The following is a 16,840-nucleotide window of genomic DNA, read 5'->3' on the forward strand; positions in this document are numbered from 1 at the left end:
TATGTTGCACACTCATTTGTATTAATTACGCAACAAACACATTACATTGGATCAACGTCGGATAAAGGTTGGATTTAGGTCACGACGTCGGCGACTTAAATACAAAATGTTGCATCAACGTCGAAATCACGATGTCAGTCCGACGTCGCAATTAACCACCGGACCGATGTTATGTTTTGGTTATAGTTTGTAATAAGTTGTTTTTAAGAAGTTCATACATGTTATACTGTTTGCTGGGTAATAGCTGGATGGATACTTAGCCAGATTTGTATTTTTAAATTGTATGATCGGGGCTCGTGTATTGTATTGTATTGTATTATTTTATATTGCACCATCAATTGTTTTGTGTACATGTCTGTCTGATGTTTATTATTTTATGTAACTTTTCCATATACAGGATAATAATACAGTATTCTGATTAGCGTTGGGTATTATCAAACCCCCTGCTACAAATTGGCTTCCCGACAAAGATTTCGAGACTGTCGTTTATCCCAGACCCGTTGAAGTGGGAATGCCCTAGGCCGTCAACCGTAACACGCAGCCAGCCGTCCTCCAGACTCCGTGCGGCACTCCACCACTATTGTAGCGGTGTATACCCCTATCAAATTGCCCCACCCTGTCCTAACTTTACAGTAAGCTGAAGAGCATCATCTGAGCATCTATCGCTAAATTGAAAACAATATTCCCCGTCATCCCCTTTTTATTAAAAAGAAATAAGAAAAGGGATGACGGGGAATATTGTTTTCATATATGCTTTTTATATATTTTAACACTCGAGTTGTTTGATATGCATTCGGAACTCCTCGGCCTTTTTATTGAAAACAACCTCTGATGTATATGGACGGTGTACATTCTTAGAAATCGGTATGTTTAAGTCCGCTGCAAGTAGATCGCGTAGTAATTTAATTCAGCAGATAAACTTTTAATGACTTAACTCTCGGGAATCTAAATCATGTTTGCAATAATACACTTCACTGGCAATTAAACAAGCTATAACACTACATTAAATTCATGAAATAATTTTAAAAAAATACGAACTACTTCTACTGATGTACTGGCATACAGCCGAGGTTGTTGTCGATAAAAATGGCCGAGGAGTGTCGAATACTGGGAAACAATCGGCCGACTGAAAAAATTGTTCCGGCTGGGCTGAAAATACAATTACCAAAACTTTATGGAGCAAAAGAAGATTGTATTAATGTTGTTGTACCTACTAATTAGAGAAAAACAATGCAGTAAACTGTACATTATATTCAATTGCACAAGCTACAAAAATAATTCTGTTTTCGGAAAAAAAAGTGTTTTGATTTATTATTGGTGGGTGGGTATCGTTACTAAGAGTTATCATTATCCGTTATAAGGTCCCGTAGACCGAAATAAGGTCATTGATATAGTCCTTTTAACAGCAAACCCTCCTGGTGTAAGAGAAACGGTAGCATCATGGGTGTATATGTTACTCTCGGTGAAAAAGTCCTTAATAACGACTTGTGCCATTAACCATGCTATGAAAATCATTCATAATTTTAAGACACATATTTGCATAATGCACAAACATATCAATCAATGAAAGGTTTTAAAATTAGATTCTACAAAAGGTGTCAAGTGTGAAACTAACTCCTCCCCTTCTGTCCATTTGTTCTTATCATGGTGCGTAAATGTTCGTAAATTCTCACACAACTTCAGCACAGACTTCCAGAATCTGAAAGGAAATGAAATTTTAAATCTTAACAAACTGTTCCATATCATCTTAACAAAGGTTTATCTTTATTCATTACCAATTAACGGTACCCTGTAGGCCATATTCAGGGTTTCTAACACTTGTCAATTGTCAATCCTGAAAAATAGCCGGGTCTGTTTGATGAATATAAGAGATGAATGCCCAAAGCAGGTTAAGGGTGAGAAGACCCCTTTTGAAATAGTTTCAAAAGTCATTAATATTCATTTCAAGGAAATTCGTATATTTTTTTGCAAAAGTCTGAACAAAATTTATTCTTACAATTGTACAAGAGTCTGATGTAAAAAGCTCTAAATCCTGATTTCAGAATTAATCCTGAACATAAGAACCCCTTTGTATACGATTTTGACTTTGATTAAGTGAAAATGCCAGTAATACCGCAACATATGGAATTGAAAATCTTTAAATACATGAATGAACAATACACCTGGTATAAATAGAGCATGGTTGATGAACTAATTCTATATTGACTTTCATTCCACTAAGGAAAACAGTCTAGATATCTAAAGCCAAGTTAGTTGCAAAGTAACTGTCCATGTGGAGATATATGACAAAGCAAACAATGGGGGATCTAGGAACAAGCCCAGCAACAAAACCCTAAATATAACGATCCTGATTAGAGGCACAAGTTTAAATCCTGATAGACAAAAATGGGAGACACACACTACATACATCTTAATAATTGTTTGAACAGTCAACAAGTTCACTGGGTTTTTAACAAGTTAATTCTCAACTTAATACTTGTCAACAAAAATCACTTTATATCTTTATAAGATCGCTTTCAATGCTAGTGTTCCAGGTAACATGGCCAACAAGCATGTTCTGGTAAAAGTATTTATGGTCATAACAGATATTGTAGGCAAGTGACAGGAACGATGCATTGTTATACTATTTTTCATAATGGATACCCATACATTCTTACTTGATTAATTTGTTGTTTGATTGAGGTCCTTCCCTCGCCTTTATTTCATCAAGTTGATATAGTTGGCAACAACACATGTATACACATGTGCACGGCCCCACAACCAATGATGGTACACTGGAATAGAAATACATTTAAACCTTATGTTAATTCACAAGTTGTCATTTATTGTATTAATGGGGATTGAAGATGACACCATTATAAATCGTGGCTTCAATTTAACTTAGATTATATACCCATCATAAATCTGCAAGAAACACATATCGTAAATATGCTTCATTGTCAGTATTCAAGCTAGTGTAATATTTGAATTCTTGCAGAATTTGATATCACTCGGTTAGCATCAGCAAATCAATATGCACATTGCTAGTACTATTTAAGATTTATGTTTGCAACTGAAAGAGTGAAATATTGCTGATTGGCTGGCTCAGTCAGTTGTGCTCAATGCTAGTGTTCCAGCAATCGTGGGTTCAAGCCCCTGTTGTAAAAATGTTTTCTCACAGTTTTAATTTGTGTATTATGATACTAACATGAGTGGCAACGACAGCTCTCAGACATAAAACGCTTATCTAATTAAGCTACCTTGCTAGGAACTTCTTGAAGTTCTCTCTCTGCCGTGACCTGAGCTGTTTTAGCGTCATCTGCTGTTGCCTGTTTGTTGCAAACTGTTGCATCTGAGTGATGACTTGCAAACACTCATCTACTATATGGTCCAGCAGTGTTAGCACCTCATTTTCAATATCACAGTTGGAACCCTGTCAAGGAACATATTATAATTACGCCCATCATAAATATAACGGCAATACGAATCCCAAAATAAACTTGTCTGTATTCCATCATATTAACGTTGTACCGTAAAAAGTTTCATTGCACGAAGTTAAAATGGCGTCATAAAATAAAATAATGAAAATCAAAATGTAGTGTAACATTCAAGAACATATCTTCTAAATAAGTTTAACCAGTAAGGTTTAAAAACGTTTTTGTTCTTTGTTTAGATTCGGGAGTTTGACTCTTGTGTATTCTTAAAAGTTCTGAATACAATTACAGTTGGAATAACCCTTTTCTACATTAATAATATTTTAGCACCTTGTCGAAGAAATGATTCAATTTGCATGTTTATTATATGCACTTACCACATTTAAGTCCATGTGGACACAGGTTCTTAAACAAATCCTAAGACATTTGTCAAATGTAAATTTTCAAACCAGAATTACACATATATAATTTACCTTCGAGTTTCTGTACAGGGTATGTATCTTTTGCTGCAAAATTTCATCAACTGTTGATTTCAAATGATGGAGGTCACAATATTGAAAACTGAAAAAAATATGTGACAGCCATTGTATCTTTTGTATCTTTAAATCGATTTCAACGTAAAATTACAACTCACCCTGAAAACTTAATTGGCAAGAACTAGAAGACGTAAAATTATCATAGTATTGAAAGAAGTGAAATAGCTTTAAATTAAAAACATGATAGTCGAAAAGTTCCCTACCATTTTGAGCCCACATATGCCCAATGTCCATCAAAAACAGCAACGATGTCCCTGAGCTTTGCTTCAAGTGAAGATGCTTCATCTGTAGACTGGAAAGGATCGTTTGGCTTTCTGAAAATTGCCAAATCAATTATTAAATGATAAAAATGAACGAAAGGACAGACGCACGCACACAAATGGACGCCTTGACAGTGATATTTAAATATTCAATCCGTCAGGGGCATTGGAACATAATAATGTGTTTTTTAAATATTTGTATTTATCTTTGTGTAAAGCACTTCTGTCTGTAGATGGTAAATGCAACTATCTGGGCAACATTTCAATTGCAGTCGAAATAACATAGAATTGTTTCTTGGTAGATTTTATCAGAATAAATACCAGATGAAACAAAGGCAAGATATTAGCATGGTTAAGGAACAAATCAACAACAAGTTCTAAGCATAGTTAAGTTACCTGTTAGTTAGACTTTAGCATAAATAAGGAAACCAGTCAACTACTATACCTAGGCTGCATTAAGTAACCAGTCAGCTACTAGACCTCAGCACAATTCAATTTTCAGTCAGCTATCGTCTATGGGTAAGTAACATTTCACATTATTTAAAAATTAGTTTCATGTTCTAATATATTAATAACATAACAAATATACAAACCTTTCACTAAGGTCAGGCTGCAGTAAAATCATGGAATCTGTCTCAGATGCTTTCTTAAAGAAGGTAGATATCTAAAAAAAAAGATTATTTACAGCCCATAGTGAAATAATGAAATATTCAAAGCAATTTAAAACAGTTTCAGTTGGTATTATTATTATTATTGTTTGTTTTATCAATTTTTATTACTTTACTATTGAAACATACACATAATATTTATACATGTCTTCAATTTATGCAAACTGCTTCTATGTTAAAATTACAATGTATTATCAATGCATGCCTTTCTTATATGAATGAAGACTAAAAACAAACACACCTCCTTCTTTAACAGGCTTATTCTATGAAACTGGACACTGTATGACTTAATATCCTCATGAAGTATGGTTACACATTTGTTCTGAAAACAAAACATTGTGTTATAAATACAATATACTAACATGCACTACACATTGAGCCCTTAATTGTAAAATTCATGTTGTTGTGTGATTATGAACAATTCTATTTTGCAGCAAGATTTACAATAGGACTTGACATGTATTATTTTATGTAATAATAATAGTTTGAGGTTCGGTTTGTATCACTACAGGTCAGCTAGATACATGTTATCTTCATGAGAACTTTGAAACAAAAACTTCACCTCCTGTCAGGACTGTTACCATTCATTAGTAAAATTTTGACAATTAAAGGGTAATAACTCTTAGAGTGCCTACAATGATCTGATTGGTAATCAAACTCAGTCGAGATATTCTATGCCAATAATAAGTATTGCTGCTTAGATTGTATTGTTATTAAAGTTGAAGAAGAAAAGTTTAGGTAAGATATTGTAATGAATGTTTGACTCCGTGGATGATGCTGCAGGTAACAATGACAACATAAGCACTCTGAGCCTGCCTGCTACGCAATAAAGGGAAAACAACAAAATTACCTTAATAACGGATTGTTACTCACATGAATATGTTTCCCATCCTTTACAAACATGGCTGACAGTGCCACACAGATAGTTGCCAGGTTACGTGTGAGTTGCCATGGAAACATTTCCCAGCATGCTTCACCGTGACTCAAACGGTCCCTCACCCTAGGGCCGCCCGGGTAGGTCAGGTGGTCAAGGATTATTTCCTGTTTGGAGAAAAGAAGAAAATCATCACATGCACATCAAGTAAGGAAAAGTTGTTTTTTTATATTTTGTAACTTAAACTAGAGGATGATCAGCCAACCTAAATCCACAAAGCTCAAAACAAGTTTTCGGAACACTGCAATCATGTGTTTCTTACCAATATCTCTTCTCCTATAACCATCCTCAGTCGGTTTTCAGACCCATCAGGGAGAAAAGGATCTAACATCTAAAAAAAATAAGATAAAGAAACATAAAATTTATTAATTAATTTTTGTTCAAACGTAGACAGATTATTGTTATAAACTATGTTAAAGTTATTAACATTGTTAACGTCATCGTTTTTAACTTCCAAATTTTTACTGCTCTTAAGGTTTAATGGAAACACTTGTGATCTGCTGTATTTTTAAACAATATTTATGACAACTTTTTCATTTTCAGCTGTAGTTGTTTGTATTCAATGATATGAGAACGTCATTTAATATTTCACTTTTTTCAAGTGACCAATGATGTCATAAATATGGTTGTTAACTTTAACAAAATTCTAAACAATCGGCCCAATGTTATAACACTTGCCAGAATCACACAGTGCCTCAATAGGGCGCATATGCACATGCTTAGAAATAATTATAATACGGAAGTTGTTCACAAGTATGAATATTAAGAGGAACTACTAAATTTAAAGTATGACTGTATGCACATGTTGGAGTTACTGCCTTCTTCCAAATGCAGTTTACAAATTACCAGTACACGGTTTCGAGTTACAATACAAGTAAGTACTCACAATACGTTCAGATGTTATTCTCTATTACCTCATCAAATGTAGTGTATAATGTCGTTGCCTGGAAAAAGATGAATAGTTTAAAAAAAATGTATTTTAAATATATAAAAGAATTGGTCATATGTTTCAAACAGTCTGCATGCAACAAGAACTACAATATGTTGTAATGCATCCAGGCAATCATGCCTATAACCTCTTAATAAATTGAAATTTATTTCAACAATAAACAAGATAATAATGGGAAAATAATCTACTTAACTTTACCATATATTTAGGCCTACCAATAAATGCAACTAAGTTTATTCATACCTCAGCAGTCAAAATTCTGTTCTCGCAGTTGTTGGCAGTAGCAAACACAAGCCGTAGACCTTGCTCTAGGTAGTAGAGTAGAAGAGCGGTACATTCACCATACCTAAGATGAACATGACGTTAATCATTAACTTAAGTATTGATCAAAGTCAATAATACTTATAGATAAAGAACCAACATACAATAATGGTATTAAATTATTTTAGCCATTTTAAGGATTCTTCATTCATACAGTTTTATCTTATAAGTATCTATCATGTGTTTGGTACAGATAGAAAAATTGGTAACGAGGCTTGCAGAGTTACCGGCCACGCAGCGTGCATGAGGGTCGGATTTGTCGATACGGACCGGAAAAACATGATTGATATTTTTTCTTGCATACCTAAACTTATCAATTTGTGGAATAAATGACGTAGAAAACAAACTTTTGTACAATTACACCAAAAAGCGCGTGCGACATTGTTCACTTACGTCATAGAGCGCAGTAATTTTAAATAACTAAAATAGCGTTTTTTACGATTATTTATTTTCAATTTTAATAAAAAGTCTTGCTAACATATATATTTGAATGCGCTTTATTGAAATGGCATAATATACTTTTCATAAATCATACAATAAAAGAAAAAAGAAGTGAGGTATGTAAGATGGGTTTTTCCAGCACTGGTCACATGACCGTAAACATACGTCCGGTATGCAAGAATAAACCTTCCATATCCCATTCCAGTCAAAATTGCTTGATTATTGGTTTAAAATACAAATAAAAAAAGTATATCATTACTTTAACTCAAACAATACCAGGTATACATTGCACAGTACATATTGATGTTATTTTGGAAGAGTAACTATTGACTTGATAATTATTATGAAGAAGGTTCAGCACCAAGCGCTCATAATAAAATACAAGGAGAGCAATTCCCATCCCTTGTACCTTTCTTGGGTATATAAACTGGTGATATTTGTCCAAAACATTCTTGTGTCCCAGGATGAAAATTTGGTGTCTTTTACAGCCTCAATGAGGTCCTTGCTATACAAAGTATCAACCTCTGAAATACACCATTAACATGTCTCAAATACAAAGGAGAGATTGTCTTTGTATATTATTAGTCAAAACCAGAACGATTTTAAAACAAGTAATTACAGCATTATAGCATTCACGCCTATTTGCACGATGTAACGCGTGTGATCTAGTGTTGTTGGGAAAACCAGGGTATCCGGTGGAATCTTACTTGACCAGTGAATATCAACCTGGAAACTCTTGGTGAAAAACGAGTGTTCTAACCACTGCACGTACTTGAGAACTGGACAAGAGAAGTATTTAAATTACTGAAATTCATTTAAAGATGCACACTTACTCACTAAAAATACTTTCAACAATAAAAACAATTGCTAGTATTTCACAGTAAATCTTTTAGCACTCACTAATCATTTAATATATTGCATTTTCATCTAAAGAATCTAAGGTTACAATCTTGTTATCAGTAATTAATAATTTCCAAAAATACATTATTTAGTAAGTACTTTCAGGTTTACTCAAAATCTTTGTTTGTTATACATGTGTAAGTATTGATTTTGAATAAGAGTGTCACTTTAAAAGAAATAGCTTGATACAGAATGGCAGATAATAAAACAATAATTAAAACTAAAAACTCATTTACATCCAAGATCCATTCGGAAGGGTGTAATGGCAGACAGGTCAAATCATAATCACTAAATCATAACAGCTGCCATCACATCACGAGTTCCCCTCCACTTGACCTACATGTACACCTGAGACGAGTTTTATGTTACAAAGTCCCCTAAACTTGCTATGCATGTAAACCCAAGATGAGTTTTGAGTTACAAAGTCCCCTAATTTTGCTCTACATGTATAGCCAAGATGAGTTTTGAGTTACAAATTCCACTGAACTTGCTCTACATGTAAACCCAAGATGAGTTTTGAGTTACAAAGTCCACTGAACCTGCTCTACATGTGCCAAGATGAGTTTTGAGTTACAAAGTCCACTGAACCTGCTCTACATGTGCCAAGATGAGTTTTGAGTTACAAAGTATCCTCTACTTGCTCTACATGTATACTCAAGATGAGTTTTATGATTTTAAGACCCCTCAACTTGATTTACATGTATACCCAAGATGAGTTTTATGATTTTAAGACCCCTCAACCATGTATACCAAAAATGATTTTTGTGTTTTATAGCCCTCTCAAGTTGCTCTACATGTATACCAACGGTGAGTTTTGTGTTATAAAGACCCCTCAATTTACATTTATGATGAATTTTATGTTTTTAAGACCCCTCACCTTGAGTTACATGAATACCGATGAGGAAGTTTTGTTAAAAAGAACCCTCAACTTGCTATATATATTTATACTGAAGAAAGGTTTATGTTATAAAGACCTCTCAGCTTCATTTACATGTGTACGCAAAATGAGTTCTGTGTTACAAAATCCCCTCAACTTACTCAACATGTAAACCCACGATGAGTTTTTTGTTACAAAATCCCCTCAACTTGCTCTTGCTCTACATGTATACCCGAGATGAGTTTTGTGTTACAAAGTAACCCCAACTTGCACTACATGTATTCCTGAGTTGTTTTTTTACTAATTCTGCTATATGAGCTGTCCCCACAACATGGTTTTCATTTATGTCTGAGTTGAGTTTTAGGTCACATATTTCCCTATGCTCTGAGATAAGTTTTGAGTTGAAAAGTCCCCTCAACTTGCTCTACATGTTTATCCAAGATGTTTATTTGTGTTACAAAATCCTCTTTACTCGCCCAAGTAATGAATTTTGTGCTACAATTAAAAAAAGTCCCTTAAACTTGCTAGATACCTGTAATAAGTTTGGTGCGAGGAAAGACCACAGGTTCCCGGTGTAACATCAGCACTGGAACCAGCCTCTCCTCCAACACTCGACCTATGCTGGGTACCAGTAGTATCAGGAACCAAATACACCTGGAGGCATACAAGTGTGTTGAAGCATTTGAGTTTTCTTTCTTTTCATTTATCTTGTACAATAATTAAATTCATACGCATAATACACTTATCTTTATTAGAGGGCTCAAATACACTTATTAAGACAGTGGTATGAAAACAAGAGCATCCCAGGGCGAGCCCAAACTTCATCTGAAGTTTGAAGTTGATAAGGAGGCAGAACTCTACAACTTCTAAAGCTAAAAGTATGGCCTTGGTGAACATATTCATATTGCCTCTGCCAACACTTGTACCAAGTTTCATTTAAATACCTTGAGGGTTTATTGAGGTATGGCCAAGGTTCAAGTTTTTCCACAAGAATGACTAAGGCAACGCCAAGGTTATTTGTACTAAAACAGACAAGCTAAAATGACAACTTAAAATGTCTCTGTTTATTTTGATATAATTGTTTAATTCGTATAATATTTCACAATGAAAGCACCCACATTTTTATACTAACGTTTTACTGCTTGAACTCACATGGTAAAATAGTATGTACCAGTTAATATAGCAAAAGAGCACTTGGTCTATCATGTGATCAAACTGCAATAGATTACCAAAAAAAAATGTATTCATCATGGTAAAATTAAGAGAACTTTATATTCAGATGTTATTGTGACATTTCCACAAACCTTGCTGGTATTTCTCCCGGAAAGGGAAAACCATGCCATGCAACATTTCGGAGGTTAAGAGAGGTTGGAGGACCCATTACCAGCCGGAGTATGCACATCTGGAAATAAGAACACATTTACTTACAGTTAATCTAGGCGCTTTGCCTACTCAAAACTTTGAACACTTAGAGTATGTAAAAACACCATTTGTTTATTGGCTACTCGAAACTTTGAACATTTGGGTTACTTTAAAACAACAATGCATTTATTGGCAATTCCCAGGAGGATTGACAATAGGTTATATTACTATGTGGTGACATTTAATGGTATTTCTTATAGTATGATTTGTAATTGATTAAGTAAAAAAAAATACCACGTGTTCTCCAAGAATTTCCTTAAGCTGCTCTGTTACAAGCAGATCTTTCAGCATGGATGGACACGGGGCTGGCCCTTTCAACATATACACCTGAAAGTAAACATATGAACAAATAGTCAAAATATACTTTGGACATCAAACAATAAACATGATGATTATGGATACAAAATGAATTATAATGCAGCAATATTTTCCCGTTTAAAGTTAACAACTATGCCTTTAATCACTTTGTAACTTTAACAAAGCCTTGAATAAACAGCCCATTGTTTAGTACATCTCATCTTATAATTGTATTGAAAAATAATACTCAGAACGAATATTAAGTTTACTAATCAGTCTTACATCCCCGAGAGCTCTCTCAATAACAGCTGAGGAGACCAGCAGGGCAGTGACTTCATTCACAGGGTTGTGAGTAAACATGTCGCGCCATATTTCCGCCAGTACCTGACATGGCATTGTTTGATACAGATATTGTTACAATAGAATAAAACTACATTTTAAAATCTATATATAATTCAGATAAGTTTAGATTGTTTGGAGTTTTTGTAACATTTTAAAAAATTAAGATGTAATTGTGTATTCATTCAGCTTTTAAATGATACAATTAATAAAGATATGATTATAACCTGGTACCATAAATTAGAATCTTTTTGTTTTCTCCCTAAAAAAATTCTCCTTTTTATGAGCTGAACAAAATGGGGATGCCCTCTGAATTTCAAGTGCCAGGGATCTGCTTTAATAACGATATAAGTAGATCTAAATCGTAAATTGAAATGATCCTTGTGTTACTTTTTCGTTAATTTTTCTGTATACCAGTATTTATTGAAGTTCAGCCCATAGTATGTCGTTTGTATATGTTTATATAATGTAAGCCACATGGACTATGTTTGTAATGGGATAGACTTTTATATGTCATTTTTGTCAAAAGAGATTGAACATGCGCATTATTCAAATACCTGCTGCTTTCCAGTCCAGGAAACACATGGACTATGTGTGTTATAGTATAGGCTTTTATATGCCATTTTTGCCACAAGAGATTGAACATGAACATAATTAAAATAAGTTTAGGAAATCATAAATAATATACTGTTGCCATCTGTGACATTTATACGAATTTAAGAAAATTAAAGTTCAGACTACATGTAAGATCCTTGAATGAAACTGGCTCAGCGATCTTACCTGTTGTTTTCCAGTCCAGGATACATATGGAAGGTAAGTATCAAGGAAGTTCTGCGGACCAATCTTTCCCACAAGATTTTCTACTGAGGTAAGAATTGGAGCTAAACTGGTCACACAGGCTGGAAAGTATACACTTGGCTCATCCTCTGCGTTACCTGTACGTGATTATAAATCTACAATTCAGTGTGTTAGTTCGTTACACAATGAAATATTGCAAATGTTTACAACGTTTAACACACTTTATTGATTTTTCACCTTAAAGTTGTTCAAGAAGATTACTTTATAATATACTGATTATAGCCTACAGCAGCCATTTGTAAAAAAAACTGGTTGAGTTTTTGGTTTGGTCAAAGTTATCCAAAATGTGTATTGATTGGTCAATTTTTAACCAATCAAATCATGTTTAAGAGCAAAATTTAACCTGTGGACAACTTCTCAAAGTTTTATAAGATTCCCTTCTGGTACATAAAAAGGTACACTTAGTTTCTTTTGCCCATTCAAACCGATTTTGCTTCAAGTCTGATTTCCAATGTTTTTAATAATTGAATTTAGAATAGGCCTAAAAAATTGTTTGGTTAGGGTTACATCCTTAAAAAAAATAGGTAGGGTAGGTAGGCTTTTTTTTTTTTTTTTTTTTTTTTATTAGGTTTTATATAAGAAAATAATTTTCATCATTGGAGAATGGTGTTAAAGCTATCTTCTGTATAAGCATTTAAGGTTTAAACTTAATATTAAAAAGCAATTTAAAAAAAAACGAGATTTTTTTTTTTTTTTTTTTAATTTTTCATTTTTTTTTTCAAATTGACTATAAAAACGGTAGGGTCGGCGCCTATTCCGTAGGTAGGGTCGGGTAACCCGAACCAAATGTATTTTTTTTTTTAGGCCATATCTATTACCTGAAAGCATACTACAGATATACTTGAAGTCTAGAAATCCTTCATTCAGTGCATTATCATCGCATGCTTCAGTGAAAGCTAACTTAGTGATCAGATTGTTGACATAACTCGACAAGCAGGTCTCCACAACCGGCAATGTCAGAGAGATTCCATCCATGAGATGTTCTTCAACATCCAATCTGAGTAAAGTACTCCATCTTCAGTGCCTGCATGAGTGTATATAGGATATGATTTTAATCAGACTGTTTATCTTATATTCTAAATGAATAATAAACATAGTATCATACCTTTTAACCATAGTTATATGTTGGACGTCTATTATCTTAGACTTTTGTATCTAACTGACACTGTTTATTATTTATTCGTAGCGACAAGTGAATAACTACATAAATAGGATTTTAAAAACATCCTTACCAAATTACAAAACATTCCATGAAGTTAAAGGAACAGTATAATAAAACAAATATTGAATATGTTCCACTTTATAAGAATGGTTTGTTTACAAATATCAATGTCAGTTTTTTAATTACGGGAGGTAACTACTCGTAGTACGATTACAGTCCACTAATTTTATGCGTGGCGTAGAAACATCCCCTTGACATTACAGCTACATGAATGACTTTTATTAAGTAGTCCGAAAACAAGGAAATTAATAATAAAAGCATGCGCTCGCGTTAATGTATATAATGACTGCTATTTAAAATCGGAACTGTCGGATTAAAAGGAATGTTGTGTAGAGCTTCAACCTCTTTTCTGACTATATAATATTTATAAATACATGCAAATCAACGAACATGGTTCGTGCTATGCTAGTTTATTTTGCTGATTCCACAATTTCACACCGGGAATCCGTCTGGTCAAAAGTGATAAGCCAAATGAGATGACTCGATGGTCATACTTTGACGTGTTGGAAACCGGTGACCAAATATCACCCCGAACACAGGCGCATCTTGTAGGTTAGAGCGTCCCCTAAATGGCAAAATTGGTCCCAGCCGCGGCAAGTGCAGGGATGCTGATATATCTTCGTCACCGCCCAACCCAGTTTTAGGCATTTTTCGCTGCATTTTAGAGTGTGAAATAGGCTTGTAGGCGGATGGAAGCGGTGACGCAATGACGTCAGAAATGCACCGACGGTGGCGTAGCGTAGGTAATCGAGAGTGCTAGATTTCAAGACCAGAACCAAAATCCTATCATTTGTGGTTCCGGAGAAATAGTCGAGATTTCATTCCCGTACCGGTAGGTACGTTGGGGTACGTTGAAAAGTACGAAATGTCACGAATGTGGTCATACCTTGACGCGTTGGAAACCGGTGACCGAATACCATCCCGCCGGAACACCCCGACAAGCGCATCTTGTCTCTCTGTCTGATTTAACTCGGGTCGGTGTAGCCCCTTTCACATTAGACAAAAACATGGGCTCTAAATTGTGAAAGATGTTCTATGGGACCACACCAAAACGCTTAATATCTTTATTAGCCTTACATGGCGCATTCTGGTGAAATGTTCGCATTTTACCATTTTGATATTAACAGTTCCCTTGAAACAAAAATAGGGTTGCAAGGGTGATCAACTCCTCCCACCCCCACTGCTACTGATCCAGATAATGAATACAAAGTTAAACATTTTGACATAAATGATTAAAACAATCAAGTATTTAACTGGAAAAAATGTGGCCACGTAGCTATTCATTCGTGAGTTTTTTTTGTACACAAATAATATCGTTTTTGTGTGTGTTTTTTATCATTAATAATACGGAATGCCGTTAGGGCAATCGCCTATGAATGTGTAAATCTGAAACACGATTTTCGATGATGAAAACGCGAAATCACGAAACCACAATGGTGAGAACGCGACAATACGATGACGAAAGCGCGATAAGCACCAGCAGAAGCAGCAGCAGCAGCAGCGCCACAACAACGAAGGGTATCATATATTCGCGACTGTAATACTTCGATCGACTGATTAGCTGTCGAGGGCCGGAACTACAAAGTCCCTGAAACGCGGGCAGTCGATAATTTGTTTTGATTTGGCTGCGAAAACGAAAATCTGCGGACGAAAACGAAAAGTGGGTCTAACTTGGTGAGTGCATTGTATGGCGGCGCATTTCATATCCAGCGCACCAAATACGGCGATTTATGTAAAATAGTTGTTTAGCACTAGTGAGAGGGGAGTGTGCGTGCGCGTGTGCGTGTGTGTGTGGGGGGGCGTTGGGGGGGGGGGGGGCACCGGCTATATAAATTTAATCATCGCGTCAGGCATTTAATGTCAATATCACACACGTCATTTTAATGCCGATGTCGATTTTCTTTTAACAAACACATACAGATCATTCGTTTCTTAGCGAGTGGATGTATATAAAAAAATGCCCTCTGATGTTTGGCTGCCTCTAACACCAATGCATGGATCAGTCCCGAATTGTGGCAATCATGAGTATCTGCATCATACATTCAAGTCTCTGTGTACCCGCGTACTTCCATCGTCCCGAGACGTAGTACTCCTTAATACGCCATTGAATACCGCGTACTCATGACGAAGAGTAATAGCCTCATCCATCACGGAGATATGGTTAATATGGCCATGTATTTATATGGCCATGTATAACATTCAGAGCATTAAAGCTGCACTCTCACAGATTGCACGTTTTGATATTTTTTTTATTTTTTGTCTTGGAACGAGCAAAAATCCATGGAATCCAGTTATATAAGACTGCTGACAAAAAATTCAATCGCAGATTAGTATATTTAAGATCGAAAATTGATGTTTTATGCATTTTTCTTAACCCGTTAGTAACGGTTTAAGCCATAAAACATTAATTTTCGAACGGAAATATGACAAACAACGATCTGATTTTTGTCAGCAATTTTATATCATTGGTTTGAAGATGTTTACCCAAAAATTTGCTCTTTCCAAGACAAAAAAAAAAAAGAAAAAAAAAAAGGTAAAAATGGTATATCTGTGAGAGTGCAGCTATTATATAGCAGTTGTACTTCAGGTTTGAACAATGACTTTTGTCAAACTTTCTTATTATTAGCTTATTATTTTTACTATTATTTGTACTGAGGATTTTTTCATTAAAAAACATTATTTATTCTGGTCATCATTTACATGAAATGCACGTGATAATTTGCTTTTCCCGCCATTTACAAAGCACAGTCCAATACACATGTAGGAAGAATAGTGGGTTATTCCACATTAGGGCAATTTCATAAATTACTTATTGGACTTTTAAAACCGTTAAGTTTTCTTTTGGTAGTCGTAAAAACGATATATTTATTGAAAATTTAATTTCTGACTTGTTTATTGGTTTATGTTGATATTGTTTATCACATTTCCGTATCGGATAACCCTACAGAATAAATGTGTTTATCCCAGCCGCGCGTGCAGCCTAAATACTACATCGTACTATAGCGTATATTGACAGTTGTGTGTTGTGAATCAGAGTGTAAACTTAGGCATACTTGAATGATGGATATTTTAGTGTATTCGCGAGGATTTTAACTACAAAATGTATGATACTGGATAGCAATGTCAAATATTCGTGTTGCAGTCAGAGTTCGACCACTAAGTAACAAGTAAGTTTAAAGTTAAATACTGGGTTTATTCAGCAAGTCTCAAAAACAGCATGCTAAATCTGTATAAGATATTTACATCAAAGTATACATGTACATGATTGAATGAATATACATGTTTGTTGTGATTCTCTTTAAGAAAAATAAACAAAAGTACTTAGCTCATTTGCAGAAAAAAGATTTGCAACTTGAACTTTCGAGATGTACATAATTATGATATATATAAGGACAATTCTGTA

The 16,840-nt window shown here is 34.6% G+C and overlaps 2 protein-coding genes across 2 annotated transcripts in view; one reads left to right on the top strand and one right to left on the bottom strand.

Moving 5' to 3' along the window:
- Positions 1–1,181: 1,181 nt before the first annotated feature.
- On the bottom strand, positions 1,182–13,557 carry LOC128207228 (endoplasmic reticulum membrane-associated RNA degradation protein-like). The gene is made up of 19 exons (XM_052910038.1): positions 13,448–13,557; positions 13,034–13,239; positions 12,138–12,292; positions 11,301–11,402; positions 10,956–11,048; positions 10,604–10,701; positions 9,832–9,953; positions 7,932–8,046; positions 7,004–7,106; positions 6,726–6,755; positions 6,074–6,142; positions 5,751–5,918; positions 5,119–5,199; positions 4,803–4,873; positions 4,153–4,263; positions 3,887–3,974; positions 3,240–3,412; positions 2,658–2,774; positions 1,182–1,699 (listed from the first exon to the last, which is right to left on the bottom strand). The coding sequence occupies exons 2-19, from the start codon at positions 13,188–13,190 to the stop codon at positions 1,561–1,563; spliced, it is 1,992 nt and encodes a 663-aa protein (XP_052765998.1). The 5' UTR covers positions 13,191–13,239; positions 13,448–13,557; the 3' UTR covers positions 1,182–1,560.
- A 2,917-nt stretch (positions 13,558–16,474) lies between these two features.
- Positions 16,475–16,840, top strand: part of LOC128208704 (kinesin-like protein KIF16B) — a 56,059-nt gene continuing 55,693 nt past the window's right edge. Inside the window, exon 1 of the mRNA XM_052912252.1 lies at positions 16,475–16,604. Coding sequence (XP_052768212.1) covers positions 16,558–16,604 — 47 coding nt within the window. The 5' untranslated portion in view covers positions 16,475–16,557. The remainder of the gene's footprint in view (positions 16,605–16,840) is intronic.

Source organism: Mya arenaria, chromosome 11, assembly GCF_026914265.1.
Source record: "Mya arenaria isolate MELC-2E11 chromosome 11, ASM2691426v1".
Classification (NCBI taxonomy): Eukaryota; Metazoa; Mollusca; class Bivalvia; order Myida; family Myidae; genus Mya; species Mya arenaria.

Excerpts from the sequence above, each read along its gene's own strand:
- LOC128207228 (XM_052910038.1), bottom strand. The coding sequence starts at position 13,190 with ATGGATGGAATCTCTCTGACATTGCCGGTTGTGGAGACCTGCTTGTCG. Across the intron at positions 10,702-10,955 it reads AAATTCTTGGAGAACACGTG|ATGTGCATACTCCGGCTGGT; the intron begins GTATTTTTTTTT and ends TCTTATTTCCAG. Across the intron at positions 4,264-4,802 it reads CAGCCTGACCTTAGTGAAAG|AAAGCCAAACGATCCTTTCC; the intron begins GTTTGTATATTT and ends GGCAATTTTCAG.